Raw genomic sequence first — 17,954 nt, forward strand, 5'->3', positions numbered from 1 at the left:
TATTTTAATACTAAATTTAAATCAATTTTTTTTAAGACTTATCCCAAAAAAGGCACAATTCTTTTTTAAAATTGCAGTTATTTGAATAAAATTATTATTCATTTATTGGCAAATATTTTAAAAGTTTAAAACAAATAAAAATTTTGATATTTTATGTAATATTTTATAAAAAAATATTTAATGATATATTTTTTAAAGTTATTATTGATTAATAATGATATATATATATACACACTTATATAAAAGAAGCTTAAGTTATTTTTTTATTTATATATTTTCAAACATATTTTTTATGATTAAATTTATTAATTTAGTTTGAAAAAGAATTACATTAAATTTAGAAACAAAATAAAAATTATACGATGTGTTTAATATATTTTTGGATAGATATGTCTCTTACCTTAAATATAAAAAGAATACGTTGATAATATAAAATTATAAAATTTTGTTTTAAAATATTTATTTTTAGTGAAAAAAATATGTATAATTTTTTCTACAAATATTTTTATTTTTATCATCATATCATTAGTTTTACATTAAAAAAAACAAAAATAATATTATTTTTACACTATTTTTAATTAATATTTTGTTCAATTTATTTTATTTTTTTAAATGAAACAATTCATAATAAATATTATTAAAAAATACATTAAAATATATGTAATATAATTCTATATTTTATCAATTTATAAAATATCACTCATTTTAATATAAAATATTATTTTATATTACTGATATTATTTTTTATTAATATAAAAAAATATATTCATATAAAAATACAAACCGAATACAAATCAATTTAACTATAAACAAACATTTTATTTTTTTTGCCCCAATACGACAAAACAGCAAATAAATTTTTTCTATTTTTTCATTTGTATATTTTTTACTAAAATAATATATATAATTAAAAAAATACAAGTAAATATACGTAATGTAAAAATATATATTTGGATTACTATTACATCCCATAATTATGGGACGCAGCAATTATTCAGTAGTCCTGCCTTTTTATTTTCTTCTATTTTTTAAAAAAATATATTATTATTAAATATTATTTTCCTCTCTTCATGTGTCTTCTCCCTTTTTTGATTTGCCAGCCTGCAAGCTTTTCTCTCATCCCTAAATGCTTTCTCTCTCTTGAAACCGGACAATTTTTTTGAAGAAACGGAGAGAATTCAAGAGATCTCTTTAAGGTTCGTTGTGTTTTCGATCCATTTCGCTTCTGGATTGTCTCCCCTGCGCCTTGGATTGGTTGGATAGATTATGTAATTTGTGTTGCTTTTGCGGATGAGGTTGCGTTTAATTTACTTCCTAATTCATGATTTCATTTGATTAATCGGAGACTGATCTGGAGATTATCGCGTATTTTGTGATCATTGTTCGTAATGTTGATCGTCTGCGGTTGGCCGTTGTTCTTTTGAAATTTGAATTATTTAAGTTGTTGTTTGGTGATTTCTTTTATTTTTCTGCAGCTTGGATTATAAGATTGATATAAGAAGAAATTTTACGGAGTATTGGAGAAATTTTTGAAGGAGAAAACCTTTACGGTGGAGGTGAAACTTTTTTGAGGGTTTTATACGTTATTATCGCCTCGTTTTTGTTGAGTTTTTAACCATTATTGGAAGTTTTTGATCCTGAAATGTGGCGTGTGAGGATTAATTAGTTTTAACAATGTGATTCGTAGCAGCGTAATCGAAGGTTATTTAATTCGCCTTTTTGCTGTTGTTATCTAATTGATTTCATTATTCTCTAATCCCTTTCATCGTAAGGAAAGATTTTCATTCATAGCCGAAAATCTGTATTTGTATATGGCCCTTAGGCTTGGCTAGAGATGTTATTGGATGCTAAAGTACCAATGAATCCTCATGTATTTTAGTTCCAAAATTATGTTATTTTTTTCTAGGATTATACAATGCTGTAGTGCATATACATTTGAGCTCGGTAGCTGGTATATTATAAGATGATAAACCTATATATTGGAAAAGTTTACAATGTAGGCATTTCAGAATGTGCTATTAACGATCTGCAGTTCAGAAGTTTGCGCCAGAAATTATGAATTATCCAGCAATGTCAGATAAATACACTCCCTTTTGGGGCAATCGGTACATTTTAATCAAGCAACTGGTACTCCTGTCATAAGGATAGGGCAGGCCATCTATATTTGGATATAAATGTTTTCCCATGTGGCCAATCTTGTTGAATTCCAATGATATTGCGATGACAGGCAGATGTCTTTGCGTATTTTGGTTTCTTTTCCTGCCATAAGGAAAGGGACAGTTTAAAGTTTGCTGCAAGTAGATACTAATTGTGTTATGAAGTTGCTTTTCTTTCAACATACCGTGCTGAGGCATTTTTTCAGCCTCATACCTCACACAATCTTTTTTGTGATCGTTGTGCATTTGGTAGGTCTCAAATGAATAATTAACAGATGGATTGTGATGGCTTGTAAAAAATTTTGTTGGGTGTCAAGTTCCTTGGAATAACAAGAGGAACCTGTGGTTTTAGTGAATCAACTCATTTTATTCTTCCCCATTTTTGGCTTTGCAAATCTTGTACTGTGCTTTTGGTATGATTTAGGTTGTTGAGTTCATTGATTCCTATGGCTGCATCACTTATTTTAAAATTAAGACATCAGTTTTTTCTTTTTATTTTTTTTCTCTTCATTATCCGACTGCTGCAGTCTTCTTCTGGAAATACTATTGCTTGAATGCACTTTTCTACGTATCGACCATTTTTAACACCTCTTTGCTATTGTAGGTCTATTTAAACAGTTGATTCTGTTCAGTTGAAAGTTAGTCATTTACCGCTTGATAATCCTGTTCTATTTCAACATCTAGAAGGTTATTGTGCAATGTCTAGCTCAGCAAAAGCTCTTGAGCCTGCTTTTCAGGGAGCGGGTCAGAAAGTGTATCCTTTCATAAGTTTATTAAACAGTGAAATATCTAGTATTTCCTAGTTATATTCCATTATTGAATGCAGTTATGTCATGTGTTAATTTGGCACTTGTATTTTTTCTGTTTGTATTCTGTCCCTATTATCCCTGCTAAACTTAACTGGGTTACAGAGGAACTGAGATCTGGAGAATTGAAAACTTCCAGCCAGTTCCCTTGTCAAAATCGGATTATGGTAAATTCTACTCCGGAGATTCATATATTATTCTTCAGGTGTGCATATCTCATCTGTCTATTTTATTATCATATTTTGCCACATATATTATCACTTAATCCAACTGTTTATTATTGTAGAAGAGCAAGATAGTTACTGAATTGATTTTATGTGATTGAAATGCCTTTTGATTTATTTATTTTCCATGTAGACAAGTTCTGGCAAGGGAGGTTCTTATCTATATGATGTACACTTCTGGCTTGGAAAGGATACTAGCCAGGTAATTATCTCGTTCTCATATATCTGTATGCTCAAGAGTGCTTTATTGGAGCCTACAATGTAATTTTAATGTATCTGCAAATTTGAAGGATGAAGCTGGGACTGCGGCTATAAAAACTGTTGAACTTGATGCCATGCTTGGTGGACGTGCTGTTCAGTACAGAGAACTACAGGGACATGAATCTGATAAATTTTTGTCATATTTTAAGCCATGTATCATTCCACTTGAAGGTGGCATTGCATCTGGATTTAAGACACCTGAAGAAGAAGAATTTGAAACTCGGTTATATACTTGTAAGGGAAAACGAGTTGTACATTTGAAGCAGGTTAGAGAGCAGTTCTCTAATATGATGTATTCTCGTGGATATTCAAATAGGGAAAATGTTCTCCAATTTTTATCACCTGACAAAGTTATGCGGCATCATGTTTTATATGTTATTAACTTATTTGTATTTTCTAACCATGCAGGTCCCTTTTTCACGGTCCTCTCTGAATCACGATGATGTTTTCATTCTTGACACTGAAAACAAGATCTATCAGTTCAATGGAGCAAACTCCAATATTCAGGAAAGGGCTAAAGCATTAGAAGTAATTCAATTTTTGAAGGAGAAGTATCATGAGGGAAAGTGTGATGTCGCCATTGTTGGTGAGTACAATTGCTGTGGACTGACATCTTGTTTGGTTTTACATGTTTTTTGTAGTGTTTTTGGTGGCTATGAATGTATTTTGGTTGTATCTTAATGTTATTCCTCACTGTAGATGATGGAAAATTACAAGCGGAGACAGATTCCGGTGAATTCTGGGTTCTGTTTGGTGGTTTTGCCCCAATTGGCAAGAAGGTCTTAACGGAAGATGATATTATTCCTGAGAAGACTTCTCCCCAACTTTACAGGTGATTAATTTTCATATTTTCTTCAACATATATGTAAATTTAGTAGAGCTTTCAATGGCTCTAATGGATATGATACACTCATACTTGTATGCATATAATTTCAATATTCGACACTTGCGCACACTCACTTTCCTACCCTTGCCTTCCTCTTAAGCTAAATAAGTGCTTATGATATAATTAGGGAAGTTATTTAATTGTTTTGACAATTTACCTCTCCCATACAAATGGCTTAGCTGTCTTTTGAACGTAAATCCAGAGTAATGTTTCAGTGCTTCACATGCTTTTCCTTTGGCAGCATTGTTGATGGTGAAGTTAAGAATGTTGATGGAGAACTTACTAAATCAATCCTGGAAAATAATAAATGCTATTTGTTGGACTGCGGTGCTGAGGTATTTGTCTGGGTGGGGCGGGTTACTCAAGTTGATGAGAGAAAAGCTGCCATGCAAGCAGCAGAGGTAAAATCTTAAGATTACTTCTTATTTCCATACTTAAACGAGTTACGAAAACTCACATCCACATAATGTTTCAGGAATTTCTGTCAAGCCTAAATAGACCCAAGTCAACACATATTACACGGCTAATTCAGGGCTATGAAATTCACTCGTTCAAATCAAAGTTTGACTCCTGGCCATCAGGATCAGCTCCTGTTGCTGAGGAGGGAAGGGGAAAAGTGGCAGGTATATATGTTGTTAATGTGTTCACGACCGTATGCTGATATACTTAATAACTTTATGGATTTGTTGTGCAAATTTTGCAGCTCTGCTGAAGCAGCAAGGTGTTGGCATGAAGGGAGCAAATAAAACTGCCGCTGTAGTTGAGGAAGTTCCTCCGTTGCTTGAAGGTGGTGGAAAGATAGAGGTAAAAAAGAAGTTATGTTTTTTGTTCCTCTCAGTTGCAGAGCTATACCTTTTCTTATGTTGAACAATCATATTTGCTTCCAGGTATGGCACGTCGATGACGGTGCCAAAACTCCAGTGCCTCATGAAGACATTGGTAAATTTTACAGCGGGGATTGCTATATTGTACTCTATACATACCATTCTCATGAGAGAAGAGATGATCACTACTTGTGCTATTGGATTGGAAAAGACAGTGTTGAGGTACTATTAATTGTGACTGGTTGTATGGAACATAGAGCTAACCTGTTGTCATCATGCAAGGATTAATTGAATTTAGGACAAAATTTCATTTGCTGTGTACATGCCACGACTACTGACCTGAATTCGCCTTTTAACATTCAGCTTCATCTTCTTTATCAGTGATAAGGCCTGGGTGTGGTTGATATCACTTTTCCTGGGGCATTTGATGTGTCATACTGTAATTTCATGGATTCAGTAAACATGCTGATTGTGATTACATAGTCATGAATTTTGAACTTATGTTTTCTAGCCTTTAGTTTTAGCTTAGTATTACAGTATGAGGCTAGTAGTGTTTCATTTCTGCAGTTTTACCTGCAATATATGCATAGTTGGGTTTCAGAAAAGTATGATGCCCGTGTCTATATTTAATGGGTAGTCCAGACATTTTAGCCAATCATATACCGAATGATGAAGTGATGAAGTATACTGAGCAAACAAATGTGTATCCAATTTTCAGGAGGACCAAACAGAAGCTGCTAAATTGGCCACCACAATGTATAACTCTTTAAAAGGGAGGCCAGTACTGGTATGTGGAACGAACTCCGCTGTGTTTGCTACAATGAATTAGTGAAATGGGACTGAATTGATATATGAATTGTTGCTCGCTCACCCCTATAGGGTCGGGTATATCAAGAGAAAGAGCCACCGCAGTTTGTTGCAATCTTTCAGCCTATGGTGGTCCTTAAGGTGTGAATCAGCACAAAAAATGTATATTAGTTTTAGTCAAAGTAAAATCAATATGAGCCATTGCCCTGAAAATGCGTAACTGATCTATTAGGGAGGACTGAGCTCAGCCTACAAAAACTACATAGCAGACAAAGGTTTAAATGATGAAACATACACCCCCGACGGTGTGGCACTCATTCGCATTTCGGGAACCTCTCCACATAACAATAAAGCTGTTCAAGTTGATGCTGTAAGTTCACTTATCTATCTCCCTTCAAACCATGATTATTATATTATTTCGATTGCATATAAGATAGTATTTGTTATTCAATGTTATTATATATTTTTTTTTTTTTTTATATATATCATACATCAAACTCTGTTTACCATATCCTGACAAGTTTGCTATTGTTCTGTTTGGGGTAGAATTAACCTGATCTTACTTTGAATAATACATTCAAATTAACTGTGTAATATTTATTCTCAGAAGCAGAAGGAAAAGGCTTAAAACATATTGAATATTGTGAAATGATAACTGACAAATATTACCGAAGTTGAGAATACTTGAGAATGGTGTTATGGGACTGTCCTGGAAGATTGAATTTTCTGAAGTGTAATGTCAGATAAGATATTTTCTTTCCGAACACTAGAGAACCAAAGCACTTCAATTATCTGAAGCAACCTAGCAGCTTCAGTCTGACTTAAAAGAAAAAAACAATTTGATGCCATTTTATTAGTGGTTAGCTTTCTTCAATCTAAAGTTAGACTTTTCAAGCTTGATTATATATACTAATACAAAACTTTGTTCTATTTCATAGGCGGCATCATCACTGAATACGTTTGAATGTTTTCTACTGCAATCTGGAAATTCAGTTTTCAGTTGGCATGGTAATCAAGGCACCTTTGAGCAGCAGCAGTTAGTAACCAAAGTTGCAGAATTTCTTAAGGTATATCTTCGTGGAAATAGATACTTTCATCCAGGTTTATTGTAAAGGTCTTTCGAATATGTATGCTGCATATTCTGTTGCAATCAACAACCTAACTGTCTCTATCATTCTGAAATTAGCCGGGGTCAACCATCAAACATGCTAAAGAAGGTACAGAGAACTCGTCTTTCTGGTTTGCTCTTGGTGGTAAGCAGCCTTACACCAGCAAAAAGACATCTTCTGAGATTGTAAGAGATCCCCACTTGTTTGCATTCTCATTCAATAAAGGTACGAATTCTTTCTTTATGCGCTTCTTTCACCCTCAGGCATTTTAAATTATATTCCTCTGTTTTAAATATTGAAATTTCTAACTTTCTCTCCGTTGATGAACACGCCATGTGACCTGGCAGGAAAATTCGAGGTACGTATTGGTAAACAGTTATTTGCTACTGCTGTTGCCTTTTTAATAAGTGGATTTACAATTAACATTTACATACCAGGTTGAAGAAATATACAACTTCTCTCAAGATGACCTCTTAACAGAGGATATGTTGATTCTCGACACACATGCCGAAGTATTTGTTTGGGTTGGTCAAGCAGTCGACTTAAAAGAGAAGCAAACTGCTTTTGAAATTGGAGAGGTAAAGAATAATTTATTATTATGATGATTAAAAATAAAAAATTGTAAATGCTGAAGCTTCTAATTTTATTTTATTTCTGTTTTTTGTTACTCTAATGTCCGTTTGCTGCTTATTTCAGAACTATGTCGAGCTGGCCGCTTCATTAGAAGGCCTGTCTCCAAAAGTTCCGTTATACAGAATCGCAGAAGGAAGTGAGCCTTGCTTCTTCACCACATATTTTACTTGGGATCCAGCTAAAGCTAGCGTACGACCTTGTTCTATTCTTGATTATTAATTTGATACTTTTTTGTTTATATGCGACATTTATTGATTTTATCATGATGCTGTATACTGTTGCTGGGAATATTTTTCTCATTTTGTCCTTATACCACTTGAACCAATATAAACAACTCATTTCTTTGTCTCCCCGAAAACAGGCCTATGGAAACTCATTCCAGAAGAAAATCCTGTTACTCTTTGGAGCTAGCCATGGTCATGCTGCTGAGGTAACACTTCAAACTGTAGAATTTCTAATTCTGCTCTCTCTCTCTCTCTCTCTCACTACTTCTTTGTTTAACAAAGCTCTTATTGTGGTTATGCCATTCCTTTCATGACTCAGTTACATTTTGAATAAGCCCTGGTGCAAATTAGTAATGTTCCATATTTGTCGGTGGAATCCTCCTGCGGACTTTTGTAGTTATATTTTCCAAAAAAAAATTGCAAAAAATATTTCATATGTATACCCATTGTCACTTTTGCAATGTATTTATCTCGCTGATAAAATATATCTTTCATGTTTGCAAAAAGTCGTTATTTCTACCCTTTTCACACCACGCGCGGCCTAATGACAAACATATAGGATATATTTTGCCATCGACATAGATACATGACAAAAGTGATAATAGGGTATATATGGAAAATATTTTTTTGCAATTTTCCCTATTTCCCAATTAAATTTTATCTGAAAAATGCCTTTTGCTGCGGAAAATATTATGTATTTCTCTACTATGGTAATTTGAACCAAAGCGAATATTTTATAGAAGTTTACTCTTACACTAGTTTGTTAATAGTATTCCATCTCCTCTATAATTAACAATTTCTAAACATCGAAAACCTGTTGTGATATTTATCTCCTATCGTCACCATAGATGTTCAAATGCTGAATGCTCTACGTCGTCAATTTGCTTGTCTTTGAATCGATATGTTTCAACAGGACAAATCCAACGGTTCAAATAACGGCCCGACTCAACGAGCTTCAGCTCTAGCTGCTTTAAACTCTGCATTCAGCTCATCTTCATCTCCAAAAGCCGGCTCCGCGCCACGACCACTCGGGAAAACTCAAGGCTCACAGAGAGCAGCTGCAGTAGCCGCTTTATCATCCGTCTTGACTGCTGAAAAGACTCGATCACCCGAAGTCTCTCCTGTTCGACCAGGCAGAAGTCCCCTCATGGAAGACAGCCCGCGCAAGGAAGTTAGCTCTCCTGGTAATCTTCCGACTAAATCCAAACCCATCTATATATATAGTATTTCTTTCGTAATTTCGTCTATCTTTCCAAATACTGACTCAATTTGCGAAAATTTCCTTCCAGCTTCTGCTAAAGGAGAAGATGCTCCCGACACTGAAGAATTCAAACTCACCCCAAAAAGTAGCGAAACCGAGATAACTGATCTTACCCCGGAAAACCCCGAAGACTCACCCGATTCAAAGTCCGACACTTACCAGGATGAAATTACCCCCGAAATCACTCAAGCTACATTCACCTACGATCAGCTCAAGGCTAAATCCGAGAACCCTGTTAAGGGAATCGACTACAAACGAAGAGAGGTTTTCCATTTATATAATTTTCACCGAATTATTATTCCATATTATCATCGTAACACTACATATATATATATATATATGTATATATTTTCAGGCATATCTTTCTGAAGAGGAATTCATGACTGTCCTGGGAATGGCGAAAGAAGCCTTCTACAAGCTCCCTCGGTGGAAGCAGGACATGCTAAAAAAAAAAGTCGATCTTTTCTAGAAACTGCGTCTGCAAAACAAAGGTTCCCTTCCACCCTACATTCGCAACTTATTATTTGTTCGGAATCTTTACTTCCAGCTCGCCCTTTCCTTTACTGTTCTTCGCGTCTTATCTTCTTTATTTCCGTATTATCTGCCTTTACCATGCATCAACTTGGTGTTATGGTTTCCTTTATGAAGAGTGGTTAATTTTTTTTCGCCGGTCTCATCTTCGAAATTTTCGGAAAAAAAAAAAAAAAAAGTTTTTGTTGCTATTATCCCCATATTGTAGTTTGGAAAACAAGAGGCAGATACAAATTCTTTGATTGTGTTGATTGAATATGGTTCTTGAGTTTGTTATACACTCAAAATTCCTTGTTCCTTCCTTGCTTTTATTTTATATAATTATATAAATATATATATTATTGCATTTTGTACATGGCAATTGGCAAGGATTGTATATTAATGTGTTTTGCCATATTAAATTTTAATTTGTGTTGTATTAATGTTTTGTTTATATTTTTATTTTTAATGTTTTTTTTGTTTGGGTTCATTATTTATTTAATGGTATGGATAATAGTGGCTTTGGTTTGGGCAATTTGTCATTTGTATGTTTGTGTGTTTTTGCATTTTATGCATTTGTTATGACTTTTTTTAATGTGATATTATAATTAACCATATTTGTGGATTGGGCTTAATCTTGGGTCTTTGAAGAATTTGTAACACAAATATTTTAAATTTTACTATTTAGATTATTTTAATTACAAACCTTGATCAAGACTTTTCAAACTTTTACCAAAAATATGCATCCGTTGTGTTTTGAAATATTCCGCGGATAGAAAAAATAAATAAATTGAAAATCGGGTTTGATGTTAATTTTTTATGAAAAAGAATTATATTGATATAATATTTTAAATTTAAAAATACATAAATATTTTTGGGTATAAGTTTGATGGGTCAGAAAATAAGGGGTGATAATATTTGAGTAAATAGAAGAGTGAATATAAATTAGTAATTGAGTGAAAATTATATAGATTATAAATATAAATGAAAAGATACCATTTAGGTGGAATAATTTTAAATGGTATGACAATAGAGTGAGACCAAGTGAGTATTATTTTATCATACAAAATTTTATATTCACCCTACCGTTATTAAAATCAAAATTTAAAAGAATACAAAGGAGTTTGAAAATAAGAAAAGATAGAGTTTGTTTACTGTATTAGTTTGAGGTTTTTTTTATGTGAAAAATATATTTTATATTGAATGTTATTTTTATTTTTATTTTTTGTAAAAAAAATAGAATTATATATTATATATATTGAGATTCATATAAATAAAATTTTAGTTGGGCAACTAATTATAATGAATATTGGTTATTATTATTATTATGCAATCTTCTATAATTTTGTATATAAAAATATATATTTTTATAAAATATTATATTCAATATAATTACTATTAAATATAAATGCAAATAAAAAAAACTCTTTAAAATAATAATAATAAGTAGAACCCTATTAGTTTGAAAGCACGTATTTTGGAAGTATGTTGAATCTAAGGTCCACAAAATATTATCTTAATCTTCTCAATCTTTGAATTATTATTGCAATTAGTAGTGGTCCTGTAATTTTCATTTCAATTTTATGTCACACTTTTGAATTGGACCCTTCTGTAAAGACACACACATATATATATATATATATATTATTGTGTGGTAAGAAACCTATCCATCCATCAAACAATTACTCAATTCGTCCCATAACTAGGTATCAATTTATTTTTTGCACATAGGAAGAATAAAGTATAAATGACTAAAATAATGATAGTATGGTGTGATATAAAGGTAGTGATATTTGTGTAATATATTGTAAGTTGTAAGGGTATTTGTAATATTAGGTAAACAGTACAATTGCTAAAAAAAAAATGAATATTTGATTGTGGGACAGAGTAAAATAAAAAAATAGATATTTTGTATGATTAATTATTAAGTGAATTCCATTCCATCATTATTAATTAATTAATTTATTAATCTCCATGTTGGAATGCAATAATTGCAATTCCCTTTTTAGTTGGCATATGTAATTAATATCTTGGTCGGCGGTATTAGTGCTAATTTACAGTTATGATTAATTCTAATCACTATATAAAAACTGCTCTTTTTCTGGGTACAACTGTAATTAAATTAACCATATAAAACTGATATTAGTACAATTAATTTCAATATATGAAAACTATCGATGGAACGAGGGTTAAATGTATAGTTTTTTAAATTATAAGGGAGTCTAATATAATTTTAAAATATTAAAGGATTTTGCGCAAAATCACATATAAATTTTATATTGTTTTATTTTTCTTAATAAGAAAATAGTGATAATATATAATTATTGTTGTTGTTATAGCTTACTACGCTGTAATATTTTCAAAAAAATGTGATAATTAGGAGAATAAATTTTTTGAACAATAAATAAATATATATTTTTATATGCACAAATAGAACGTATTTTTTTATAAATTTTATAAGTTAACCTCTTTTATATCTGCCACTAAACACATAGTACGGTTGATCTCTCTGTATAAAATGTGTATTTACAAAATATTAGAGTTGACAAAAACTAACCGGACACGATCCGATACGGAATAATTAGATTTGGGTCAAATATTTCAACCCAATTATATATACGGGTTGACACGAACCCGACACGATAATAAACGGATCGGGTTAGGGTTGAGACTCTCAACTCAAACCCGACACGACAACCCGCTTATAATATATTAATATTGATTAATATATTTAATATATATGTAAAATAATTATAATTTATTAATTTTCTCATAAATTAATTTAAACTAAGTTCAATTTTAAATAATTCAACCTAATTTACGATCAAACCAATAAAAACTAACAAAACACGACAACACAACAAAAAATTATTTAATTTGAATCAAGAAATTCGATTTAATTATGTATACGGGTCAACACGAGTCAATCCGAACCCGACATGATAATAAGCGGGTCAATACGAATCCGACACGATAATATATTAGTTGGGTTAAAGTTGAATAATTTAACCCGTTTAAATATTCAACCTGACACGAATCGACTCATTGTCAGCTCTACATAATATAAATACTATCTACATACAAGATTTGTAAGTAGCGTATATGTACATTGTATATGAGGGGCATATTGATTGAGTTTGGTATAAAATAAGTAAATGATGCGTATTCCTTTAAATTTATATTTTTATATAAAAGCGAAAATTTAATTCCATTTAACAAAAATATTACATTAAAATTACTATACTGACCATAATTTTAAAATAATAATAATAATAATAATAATAATAATTCCAACAAAACACATACTATTAATATATATATATATATATATATATAGTGTGTGTTACCCATCATCACAAGACTAATGATTTTAGTCACATGCATCATCTTATTTGCATGTGACATAATATTAGGAACAATAAAAATCATAATCAATGATCACAAAAACTTTAAATGATAATAAGGTAAAAGCATATATGTATCACATGTATATTTGTTGTCTGAATTATTTTATATATACTATTTTTTTATCATTAATTAGTCTATTATTTTTGTTATAAAAAAAAAAAAGATCAATAATAAAGGTGAAATATTTATAGTAAAATATGTGAATTATTGTTTTTTCTTTAAAATATATATATAATTTGTCAATTTTTTCTATAAAATATTACATTTAATACTATTTAATAATTATTTCGCTTAAATATAGTAGATTAAAATTCAAACACAAATTCACAAACAAAACCTAAAATATCACATTTAACACTATATAATTATTTTTTTATATTATACTAAAAATTAATTTTACATTCAAAATATTACATCAACACCTGTTTATATCGTATTGTCCAATTCAAAATTTTTATTATTCAAATCTCAATTCAAAATCCAAAACTCCAAACAAACAAAAAGTCAGATATTTAATTAAATTGGTTTATATTTGTTAGGCATGCTTAAGATTAATAAATTTATCAAAAATTTAAATAAATCATCTAAAAAGAAAAAAATCATACATAGAGAGAGAGTATTATATTATATATATATATAATACATACATTATTTATTTTAAATATATGTGGTGACATGATTAAATAAATATGAAGTTATAAAATACAAAAGGGATTATTGGCACGTTACGTATGATCTCTCTATGATTGTTATATTCTTAGAAATATTCGACTGTTTTGTTTTTGACCAATTGTTGCTTCCAATTTGTCCTATTGATTAATTATTGTCCTAATTTGTTTAATTAATTTTGTATACGTGTCACTGTCACGTTATCCTTCGAATTAAATTATGTATACATGTCAATTTACTATTGGCTCTTATTTATTTAAATTATGTATCTACACTATTATTTGGTCATTAATTATTTTATTTCTGCGTTTGTCTATTTAGGGTGTGTTTGTTTTGGGGATTGAATTTTCAATCCACCGTTCATCCAATTTTTTTCCTCGAGAACATCAAATCAAACATCTATTTTTTATTTTTTATATTATACTAAAAATCAATTTTACATTCAAAATATCACATCAACACTTATTTATATCACATCATACAACTATTTAAATTCAAAAATTTTACTATTCAAATCCCAACTCAAAATCCAAACCCCCAAACAAACACACCCAGCAGTGGGCATCTTTTAGATTTTCTTTGGATTTTATACATATACTCCCTCCATCTCGGATTTATAATAGTCTCTCCGTCTCGCCACAGATGATCCAATTTTTTTTTGTACGTACCACAAAAGATGATCTATTTTTATTTTTGGCAAGTTTATCAATCTTAAACATAGTTAACAAATATAAATCAATTTAATTAAACTTCTAACGTCTTACACGTAGGACCCACTCAAAACCCTTTTTATTTCTATATATCTCCTCAATTAACAAATATTTTTATCTACCTTTAAAACTCCTTATTTTTTATAAAACTAATTTATGATAATGATAAATAAATAAATATATATTTTTTATTCATTTGTATCAAATAAAATTTTATTGTCTACAAAATGATATCCATATTGCATATATTTTATTGAGATATAATTGTAAAAATATTTAAAATACCAACAACACTACCCATATAAAAAATAATAAAATATTATTTTAACTTATTATTAATAACTTAATAACCTATACTACCTAAAATACTATGTTCCTAGCAAAAAGCTCCATCTTCTAGGCGGGATGGAGGGAGTAATAATTTTTATCTTTTATATTTTTTTTCAAAGAGGTCATTTGAAATTTTGTAATAAATTAATAATTACTAGTATTTTATTGGTCAATAAAAATGTGTAAGAGATTTTGACAATTTCCCCATTTAACTTTATATATAAAATAAGTGTATGTATAATAGTATATTTTAAATTTAAATAAAAATTAAGAGTATTTTGTAGTGTATGATTACTTTTTCTAAAATATGGAAGAGATACATCGAAATAAGACAGAAAAAATAGTAAAAATTGATACTTTAAATTGAGACAGATAAGTAGTATTTTATTCGTTAGTAGAAATGTAAGAGATTTTAACATTTTTGTCATTTGATTTTATGTATAAAATAATTGTACGTGTAATAATATGTTTGTAATTTAAGTAAAAGTTAAAAGTATTTTGATATTAGTGTATGATTACTTTTATTTAAATAAATAATAAATATTTTTGAGTAAACTAGACAAAAAAAAAATAGTAAAAAATATACTTTGAATTGAAATATACTGAATATAATATTTTTTTCTAGTATAAAATACTCCCTCAATCCAATTTATAAACAAAAAAATTATTTTAAGAAATAATAGTATTTTAATTGTAAAAATAATAATATAATTGTGAAATATAAGTATTTGTAAAAAGAAAAAGAAAACTAGGTATTTTTGAAATAATTACTTTATAATTAGACAATTCAAAATAAAAATATATTTACTTTGTAAATAGACAAATGAACTATTACTTAAATAATATCTTACATACGATTCGTTTTTCTTTTTAATCACAGCATAATAGATATATATATATTTTATGTTTAATACATTTATTTATTTTAAACATATTTAATAAATATAAATTAATTAAATTAAATTTTTAACACTGCATAGAACTCCTTCAAAAATAGTGTAAATTAGTAAGTTATTAATAACAAATTATATATTATTTTATTTTTTTATATGAATAGTGTTGTTGGTATTTTAGATTTTTTTTAGAATTATATTTCAATAAAATACATGCAATATGAATATCATAATGAAGTTTTATATAATACAAATAAATAAAAATATATAATTATTTATTTATAATTAGTTTAAAACTAATTTTATAAAAATGAGAAGTTTTAAATATAAATAAAAATATTTGTTTATCAAATAAATGAAAATAAAAGAGTTTTGAGTGAACTCTAAGTGTAATAAACTAAAAATTTGATTAAATTAATTATTTATTACATATGTTTAAGATAAATAAATTTACTAAAAATATAAATGAATCATGTGAGATAAAAAAGAAAATGAATCATCAGGAGAATATTAATATTATATATATTTATTTAGATAATAGTATTTAAAATACTTAAATATATATTTTAAATTTATTTTAATTATATATTTATTTTTATTTTTAAGATATCAACACCACCCCTCACATAAAATAATATCACAATCTATTAGAAATAACATATTAAATTATACTCCCTCTGTCTCATGGAAAGATTATCATTTTCTAATTTCGTCTGTCCCAAAATAAGGTTATTATTTTTTAATTTAGTAATTGTACTACCTACCTAATATAATAAATACCCTTTCAACTTACAATATATTACACAAATGTCATTACTTTTATATTACACCATACTAATAGAGGTATTTTTATTTTTTTTTACTACAATCCAATATAATATTAATATTAAAAAATCTACATGTAAAGAGCAAATGTCACCCTTTCAATTGAACGGAGGGAGTATATATTTTTTTTAAAATGTAAAATTAGATTTTGATGTTATAAAATAAATGAAAATTTAATGTTTGATTTGATATTTTAAAGAAAAAAATAAAATTGAAATAATAAAATTACGAGTAAAATCTTATAAGTAAACATAGCCTTGTAAAATCTACAAACAAACGGAACCTAACTCACTAGACCTCGAGGTAATATTATTCTCGTTTAGACCTCGAGGTAATGTTATTCTCGTTTTTGGCCCATAACTTTTACATGTGGCGCACGCGCATCCCAAATTTAAGGAGTGTTTATTTTATCTTTATGTTTGTAGTATTTAAAGTTGTTTTGGTTCTAATTGAAATGATTTATTAATTTAAATTTTTATTTAAAGTATATTTTAATATAATATTTTTATGATAAAATATAATGTAATTACTCCCTCTGTCGTTCAAATTTATGGTCACTTTCTTTTTTGGATTGTCATTGAAAAATATTCTCATTTTTTTTAAAGTAAAAAATTATTATATTTTTGTATTTTTTTATTATAAAAAAAAATAACCATTATTACCCACTTTTATTAAAATTTGTGTCTGATCAAATGATCACACATTTTGCATGATGGAAAAAGTATTATTGAAAACTGTGCATATTGATAGTATAAATATATAATTTAAAATTATAAACAAACAAACCCTTTATTATATTCCCTTAGTTTAAAAAGAATGTGCTTATAATAAAAAATATAAAAGATTATATATTCTTTTTTATTAAACAATAAAATAAAAATATTTTTCAAAGACAAACAAAAATAATAAGTGAACATATTTTTTAGAAGATATAAATAGTAAATTTATAAAGTATTTTGTTATGTAGATACTGATATTTATATACAATACAATATAATATTATGCTACATAAAAGCATACGTTGTTCAATTTATATTTATTTATTTATTGTATTCTACTTTATAAATATATTGATGAAATCAATAATATATCATATTAAATTATAATACTATTTTCCAACTCTAAAGGTCTAATTTATTTTTTGCGTGTTGATATTTGAATGTTAATTATTATATCAAAACGTAATACAAATTAAAAAAAAAAGTTATACAAATATTTTTATTAGTGTCTTATAATACTAATGGAATGATATTTGTATACAAATATAAGAATATTTTTAATGTTAAGTACAATGACGCAAAAGGAAAATGTGACCCTTAAAGACGGACAGACCAATAAAGTATATGTTATGCAATGTATTATCAAGCATTTTCAATTTTAATTAAATATATTAATTAAATCAGATTACTACTATACTG

The 17,954-nt window shown here is 28.5% G+C and overlaps 1 protein-coding gene across 1 annotated transcript; it reads left to right on the top strand.

Moving 5' to 3' along the window:
- Positions 1-1,103: 1,103 nt before the first annotated feature.
- Positions 1,104-10,020, top strand: LOC127256646 (villin-2-like). Its single transcript, XM_051282759.1, has 24 exons — positions 1,104-1,196; positions 1,476-1,556; positions 2,761-2,910; positions 3,068-3,167; positions 3,320-3,388; positions 3,477-3,713; positions 3,856-4,033; positions 4,147-4,279; positions 4,575-4,734; positions 4,809-4,956; positions 5,037-5,137; positions 5,221-5,379; positions 5,876-5,944; positions 6,037-6,105; positions 6,197-6,334; positions 6,903-7,031; positions 7,151-7,298; positions 7,421-7,431; positions 7,511-7,651; positions 7,770-7,895; positions 8,068-8,136; positions 8,844-9,114; positions 9,220-9,455; positions 9,547-10,020. Exons 3-24 carry the CDS (start codon positions 2,855-2,857, stop codon positions 9,658-9,660), a joined length of 2,862 nt encoding a protein of 953 aa, XP_051138716.1. The 5' UTR covers positions 1,104-1,196; positions 1,476-1,556; positions 2,761-2,854; the 3' UTR covers positions 9,661-10,020.
- Positions 10,021-17,954: the final 7,934 nt, after the last annotated feature.

This window comes from Andrographis paniculata, unplaced genomic scaffold (assembly GCF_009805555.1).
Source record: "Andrographis paniculata isolate CXL003 unplaced genomic scaffold, ASM980555v1 Contig56END, whole genome shotgun sequence".
NCBI lineage: Eukaryota > Viridiplantae > Streptophyta > Magnoliopsida > Lamiales > Acanthaceae > Andrographis > Andrographis paniculata.

Bases quoted from the DNA above. Each gene is read 5' to 3' on its own strand.
- LOC127256646 (XM_051282759.1), top strand. From the start codon at position 2,855: ATGTCTAGCTCAGCAAAAGCTCTTGAGCCTGCTTTTCAGGGAGCGGGT. The intron at 5,138-5,220 runs GTAAAAAAGAAG...ATTTGCTTCCAG, and splicing joins AAGGTGGTGGAAAGATAGAG to GTATGGCACGTCGATGACGG. The intron at 8,137-8,843 runs GTAACACTTCAA...ATGTTTCAACAG, and splicing joins GCCATGGTCATGCTGCTGAG to GACAAATCCAACGGTTCAAA.